This window comes from Oncorhynchus nerka, linkage group LG21 (genome assembly GCF_034236695.1).
Source record: "Oncorhynchus nerka isolate Pitt River linkage group LG21, Oner_Uvic_2.0, whole genome shotgun sequence".
Classification (NCBI taxonomy): domain Eukaryota; kingdom Metazoa; phylum Chordata; class Actinopteri; order Salmoniformes; family Salmonidae; genus Oncorhynchus; species Oncorhynchus nerka.
In genome coordinates, this window is record NC_088416.1 from 23423966 (window position 1) to 23431710 (window position 7745).

General features: G+C 45.1%; 1 protein-coding gene across 1 annotated transcript; it reads right to left on the reverse strand.

Moving 5' to 3' along the window:
- Positions 1-508: 508 nt before the first annotated feature.
- LOC135563601 (ATP-citrate synthase-like) lies at positions 509-3331 on the reverse strand. The gene is made up of 7 exons (XM_065006449.1): positions 3128-3331; positions 2835-2985; positions 2535-2678; positions 2335-2448; positions 2157-2239; positions 1922-1998; positions 509-1774 (listed from the first exon to the last, which is right to left on the reverse strand). The coding sequence occupies exons 1-7, from the start codon at positions 3247-3249 to the stop codon at positions 1680-1682; spliced, it is 786 nt and encodes a 261-aa protein (XP_064862521.1). The 5' UTR covers positions 3250-3331; the 3' UTR covers positions 509-1679.
- Positions 3332-7745: the final 4414 nt, after the last annotated feature.

Genomic DNA, 7745 nt, shown 5'->3' on the forward strand with positions numbered 1-7745 from the left:
ACGCAAGGCGTGACTGCTCGGCGTGTGACGTAAAGCCCCTCCCACTCACTTGTGGCTGACAGGAGAAGCTTTTGTGCTTCTTCAACCTCCGCTTTCTCTGCCGAAGCAGGGTATCATCAATTCACTTTCACTGAGTGGGTGTCTTTGAATGACCTGAATGGAATCTACACATGGATGTTTCCATTCATTTCATATGCTGGATGTTGTTTCATACAAGGGCACGGTCAATACATAGTCCCGCTCCGTTACATAAGTGAGTAGAATCACTTTTCCATGAATGTACAGAAATGACACCCCCGGAGCATAGAACAGGTGGACTGAGGTCTGAAGAATGAGCTCTAAAGTCGTCTAGTAGACCCTCATATGCACTGGCTGTTTGAGAAAAAGAAGATAGCTCCTAGTAGGCCACTACATCCTCTGTTGTTCTTGCATATGATATCATAAATGTATCCGTTTTAAAACCAATGATTTCATAAACTGATGGATGAAGCATGACACAGTGAAACAATTACAATTATAGCACATTTATTGTATGATCCGCGACACCGGAAACACCAGACAGAGCTGTGTTCCAATGGGTCATCTTTAATATACTCAGTCACAACGTTCTGAAAATATATTACAACACATCTCTACAGAGGCACGTTCAGTTCACTAATCACATTTAAATCAAACAAATTGTGTTGACATGACAACACAAATAGTACAGGCAGATAGACACATCTTACGAGAAATAGCCGGTCACAATGGAGCTAGTCTAGCTAGTGACGTTCAGATAAATAATGCTGCATTCTATGGTACCGTTGCCATACTGGACACCGTCCTGTTTAGGACACAGGATGAGCTTTTCACTGTATTTACAGCCCAATGTGCTCGGTCAGCTGCATATCTTACGGTCTAAACACAACAGTTTCGTGGGCATTTACAGTACATCAAAACAATGGATGCTTAATACTATCTATTACATGTATTTACTCAGCTGTTAAAACATCTATACATAAATAAAGTTATAATCTATAGAACTGTAAAGCAGTAGCTAGTATTATTGCACTACGGCTCAACCCCTGATAGAAAGCGTATGATTTAAATATGGCACCGACACACTTAATAAGAAAGAGAACTGCACAGCGACACACAGGAAGTCTGTGATACACAGACACATGCTTGGTTTACGGAGAGAGATGATAGTCTCATCAACGTACTTCACTGTAGGCATAGGTGTAGTACAGAAGTTGTAGTAGTAGTAGTATTGGCAGTAAATAGGAAGACAATCATCTGTATCCCTACTGGTAATCTTGGGAAGAGAATTGCATTAACTGCACTCCCACACTATTAAGGGTCAACCAACGAATGAGCCTCTTTTCACACTCTGCAGCTTGCTTGATCTCTCTAGCAGACACAGACTGAGAGCGGCTTCACAGTTTTGCAGGCCTTGCTATTATTAACGGGGTTGCGGCATGTTTGATCAGCCAACTGATTTAAAAAAACTGAAACCGTATTCATTTAAAAAGGGTTGTCCTTACTACTGTTGCAAAGACACATCTATAATAATATCAGTCCTCATTGTTGCTCTCCCACCACTTGGGGCTGACCGAACACAGCACAGGTGGGGGTGGAGGTTAGGGTACAGTGGTGGGGTAACTGGGGGAGGGGGGGGGTCCATGGTCTGGTTTCCGTGGTTACATGGACATATGTTCGGGGAGAACGTAGGAGATGTCGTCCCAAGGGTGACGGTACAGACCCTGTTTCAGCCTCTTCTGATCCAGGTAGTGTCCTGAGGGAGAAGTAGAAACGTAGGTAAGGTTCCAATTTTAGCAATATCATATTGCGTATCCTCCGCTCCTTACACCATAGTCCCTTTCCCATTACCATTTCTAAGGGTCAAACTCATCAGGGTCATGACCCCTGACCCCCAACTCACCGATGAAGCCCATGCTCCGCCCCAGGACAAAGATTCCATTCAGCGCTCCGATCTCCACAAACTCATCAGCCTCGTCCCTGAGGGGGAAGACAAACACCAGAGGGCAATGATGAGTTGATGCAACACTGAATGTAGGCGAAGGCCAACCAAAGGGACAGCCGGACGACCCAGACACAGTAGTATAGTTGCATTGTGTAGAATGTAATTGACTGGAGTTAAATAGCATAGGATTTACCGTGTAAATCCACCACAGTTCCTGAGCAGGTCCACAAAGGCTACTCCGATGAAACCGTCCACATTCAGGATCAGGTTGGGTTTCTGAAACCGCAGCAGAGAGAGGAGAAGACATGGTTTAGAACAGATGATCCCAGTGGGGTGATCCAGGGTGCAGGAGAGGATGACAGGGTTAGTACCTTGGCGGTGGTGATCTTCTCTACATCCATGGCGTAGTCCAACAGCTGGGTGGAGGGGAAGTTCTTCTTCACAAAGTCCTTCAGGATCTGCACCCGCATGTCTGGGTTGTTGATCTGACACACACACACACACACACACACACAGTAAAAAATATGAAAGATACATGACATCCAAACAGAGACACAGGGACGGTGCTCACCGACTTGACCCGGTGTCCGATGCCCATGATCAGGTTGCCCTCCTTCTTCATCTTATTGACAAACTCCATGGGCAGCATGCCGCTGTCAAACGCCTTGCTGAACTGCTTGGCTGCAGCGTCCAGGGCCCCTCCGAACCGGTCCCCCTGGAAATCACACACACAAAAATAAAACACTCAAAGAGACACTACCAAAGCTCAATTAATTAATTATTTAAAACAGAGGCATTGTCTTCAGAAGAGGCTACTCTGCTGGTTTGAGTGGGCCTAAGAATGTCGAGGTTGACTCGACTATGGTCGTACGATGGTGAGCAGGCCAGAGGTGAGGCTAGAGATGAGGTCTTTGCCAGCACGGGCACACACGATGGTGTTGTGGGCACCGGAGACGGCAGGACCATGGTCAGCAGTCACCATCAGACACATCTCAATGAACTTGGAAGCATAACTGGGCAGCCTTGGGGCAAGGAGGAGGGAGGACACAGAATTGGAATCAAATTAAATTATGATAGTGTATGTTTAATGTTTTATGTGAACAATGGCAGTATTTGTATTATTGACTGTTTCCCGGTTTCATGTTTTGGGGGACAGAAGTGTACCTCCTCTGGAACCAGAGCAGTCCCAGGGTTCCTCCCATGCCCATCTCCGACTTGAACACCTCAGTGATGGGCATTCCAGCGTAGATGAGCTCCTGGCCCCTCTCATCACAGATACTGGTCATAAAGGAGGCTGGCTTACGGATCAGACCCAGCTCCTACAGCACAGAGGGATAGAGAGAGGGGGAAAGGGAGGGAGAGAGAGTCACCACACCCTCCCATTGCTCTCCATCTGTTTCAGTTTAACACAGTCTGATGCGGTTCGTGAAGTTAGCCTTATATGGAAGTCAATAGCATTGTCCAGAGCCAATAAGAGATCCTGATTCAGCGCTAACTCATAGCTACTGTTTACAGGCCTCCTAGGCCATATAGAGTGTTCCTCACTGAGTTCCTATCAGACATTGTAGTCATGGCAGATAAGATTCACATTTTTGGTGACTTTAATATTCACATGGCAAAGTCCACAGAACTTTGGGCTTTCGGAGCCATCATCGGCTCAGTGGGTTTTGTCCAACATGTCTCCGGACCTACTCACTGCCACATTCATACTCTGGACCTAGTTTTGTCCCGTGGAATAAATATTGTGGATCTTAATGTTTTTCCCTCATAATCCTGGACTATCAGACCACCATTTTATTACGTTTGCAATCGCAACAAACAATCTGCTCAGACCCTAAACAAGGATCATCAAAAGTCATGCTATAAATTCTTGGACAACCAAAAGATTCCTAGATGCCCTTCCAGACTCCCTCCTCCTACCCAAGGATGTCAGAGTACAAAAATCAGTTAACCACCTAACTGAGGAACTCAATTTAACCTTGCGTAATACCCTAGATGCAGTCGCACCCCTAAAAACAAAAAAACATTTGTCATAAGAAACTAGCTCCCTGGTTTTCAGAAAATACCCGAGCTCTGAAGCAAGCTTAAATAAAATTGGAACGGAATTGGCTCTACACCAAACTGGAAGTCTTCTGACAAGCCTGGAAAGACAGTACCGTGCAGTATCGAAGAGCTCTCACTGCTGCTCGATCATCCTATTTTTCCAACTTAATTGAGAAGAATAAGAACAATACGAAATTTATTTTTGATACAATCGCAAAGAGAACTAAAAAGCAGCATTCTACAAGAGAGGATGGCTTTCACTTCAGCAGTGATAAATTCATTAACTTCTTTGACGAAAAGCTAATGATCATTAGAAAGCAAATGACGGACTTTTTAAATCTGCGTATTTATCCAAAGCGCAGTTGTCCTGAGTCTGCACAACACTGCCAGGACCTCGGATCAAAAGGAGACACTCAAGTTTCTTAATACTATATCTCTTGACACATTGATGAAAATAATCTCGGCCTCTAAACCTTCAAGCTGCATACTGGACCCTATCGATCACCACATTCTTTTGGAGAGATTGGAAACCCAAATTGTTCTACACGGACAAGTTCTGGCCTGGTTTAAATCTTATCTGTCGGAAAGATATCAGTTTGTCTCTGTGAATGGTTTGTCTTCTGACAAATCAACTGTACATGTCGGTGTTCCTACATCTACTTTGTGCATGACACAAGTCATTTTTTCAACAAATGTTTACCTACAGATTATTTCACTTATAATTCCCTGTATCACAATTCCAGTGGGTCAGAAGTTTACATACACTAAGTTGACTGTGCCATTAAACAGCTTGGAATTCCAGAAAATGATGTCATGGCTTTAGAAGCTTCTGATTGACTCAAATGATGTCAATTAGCCTATTGGAGGTGTACCTGTGGATATACTTCAAGGCCTACCTTCAAACTCAGTGCTTCTTTGCTTGACATCATGGGAAAATCAAAAGAAATCAGCCAAGACCTCCACAAGTCTGGTTCATCCTTGGGAGCAATTCCCAAACGCCTGAACGTACCACGCTCATCTGTACAAACAATAGTACGCAAGTATAAACACAATGGGACCACGCAGCCGTCATACCGCTCAGGAAGGAGACACGTTCTGTCTCCTGGAGATTAACGTACGTTGGTGCAAAAAGTGCAAATCAATCCCAGAACAGCAAAGGACCTTGTGAAGATGCTGGAGGAAACAGGTACAAAGTATCTATATCCACAGTAAAACAAGTCCTATATTGGCATAACCTGAAAGGCCGCTCAGCAAGGAAGAAGCCACTGCTCCAAAACCACCATAAAAAAGCCAGACTATGGTTTGCAACTGCACATGGGGACAAAGATCGTACTTTTTGGAGAAATGTCCTCTGGTCAGATGAAACAATCATAGAACTGTTTGGCAATAATTACCATCATTATGTTTGGAGGAAAAAGGGGGAGGCCTGCAAGCCGAAGAACATAATCCCAACTGTGAAGTACAGGGGTGGCAGCATCATGTTGTGGGGGTGCTTTGCTGCAGGTGGGACTGGTGCACTTCACAAAATAAATGGCATCATGAGGGAGGAAAATTATGTGGATATATTGAAGCAACATCAAGACATCAGACAGGAAGTTAAAGCTTGGTCACAAATGGGTCTTCCAAATAGACAATGACCCCAAGCATACTTCCAAAGTTGTGGCAAAATGGCTTAAGGACAACAAAGTCAAGGTATTGGAGTGGCCATCACAAAGCCCTGACCTCAATCCTATAGAAAATTTGTGGGCAGAACTGAAAAAGCGTGTGCGAGCAAGGAGGCCTATAAACCTGACTCAGTTACATCAGCTCTGTCAGGAGGAATGGGCAAAAATTTACCCAATTTATTGTGGGAAGCTTGTGGAAGGCTACCTGAAATGTTTGACCCCTGACATTTCACATTCTTAAAATAAAGTGGTGATCCTAACTGACCTAAAACAGGGAATTTTTACTAGGATTAAATGTCAGGAATTGTGAAAAACTAAGTTTGAATGTATTTGGCTAAGGTGTATGTAAACTTCTGACTTCAACTAAGTGGATGGCGGCAAATGTTTTACTTTTAAACTCGGACAAAACAGAGATGCTAGTTCTAGGTCCCAAGAAACAAAGAGATCTGCTGTTGGATCTGACAATTATTCTTGATGGATGTACAGTCGTCTCAAATGAAATTGAAAGACCTCTGCGTTACTCTGGACACTGATCTCTCTTTTGACGAACATATCAAGAATATTTCCAAGGACAGCTTTTTTCCATCTACGTAACATTGCAAAAATCATAAACTTTGTCCAAACATGAAGCAGAAAAATGTATCCATGCTTTTGTCACTTCTAGATTAGACTTCTGCAATGCTCTACTTTCCGGCTACCCGGATAAAGCACTAAAGAAACTTCAGTTAGAGCTAAACACGGCTGCTAGAATCTTGACTAGAACCAAAACATTCGATCATATTACTCCAGTGCTTGGCTCTCTACACTGGCTTCCTGTTAAGACTAGGGCTAATCTACCAAGCATTACATGGGCTTGCTCCTACCCATCTTTCCGATTTGGTCCTGCCGTACATACCTACACGTACGCTATGGTTACAAGACGCAGGCCTCCTAATTGTCCCTAGAATTTCTAAGCAAATAGCTGGAGGCAGGGCTTTCTCCTATAGAGCTCCATTTTTATGGAATGGTCTGCCCATCCATGTGAGAGATGCAGACACGGTCTCGACCGTTAAGTCTTTATTGAAGACTCATCTCTTCAGTAGGTCCTATGATTGAGTGTAGTCAGGCCCAGGGGTATGAAGGGGAACGGAAAGGCACTGGAGCGACGAACCGCCCTTGCTGTCTCTGCCTGGCCGGTTACCCTCTCTCCACTGGGATTCTCTGCCTCTAACCCTATTATAGGGGCTGAGTCACTGGCTTACTGGTGCTCTTCCATGCCATCCCTAGGAGGGGTGCATCACCTGAGTCACTGACGTGATCTTCCTGTGCTGGTTGGCGCTCCCCTCGGGTTTGTGCCCTGGGGGAGATCTTTGTTAGCTATACTCGGACTTGTCTCAGGGTAGCAGGCTGGTGGTTGAAGATATCCATCTTGTGGTATGGGGCTGTGCTTTGGCAAAGTGGGTGGGGTTATACCCTGCCTGTTTGGCCCTGTCCGGGGGTATCGTCGGATGGGGCCACAGTGTCTCCTGACCCCTCCTGTCTCAGCCTCCAATAGTTTGCTAGTGTCAGTCTGTTATACCTGGAGTATTTTGCCTGTGTGAAGTGAATGAATTGATCCCTCTCTAACTCTGAATGATCGGCTATGAAAAGCCAACTGACATTTACTCCTGAGGTGCTGACCTGTTGCACTCTCTACAACCACTGTGATTATTATTATCTGACCCAGATTTGGCATGGGTCCTCAAATCCTCAAAAGGTTCTACAGCTGCACCATCGAGAGCATCCAGCATCCTGACTGGTTGCATCACTTCCTGGTATGGCAACTGAGCGGCCTCCGACCGCAAGGTACTACAGAGGGAACTGCGAACGGCCCAGTACATCACTGTGGCCAAGCTTCCTGCCATCCCGGACTTCCAAACCAGGCTGTGTCAGAGGAAGGCCCTAAGAATTGTCAAAGACTCCAGCCACCCTAGTCATAGACTGTTCTCTCTGCTACCACACGGCAAGCGGTACCGAAGCGCCAAATCTAGGTCCAAGGAGCTTCTAAACATCTTCAACCCCCAAGCCATAAGACTCCTGAACATCTAGTCAAATGG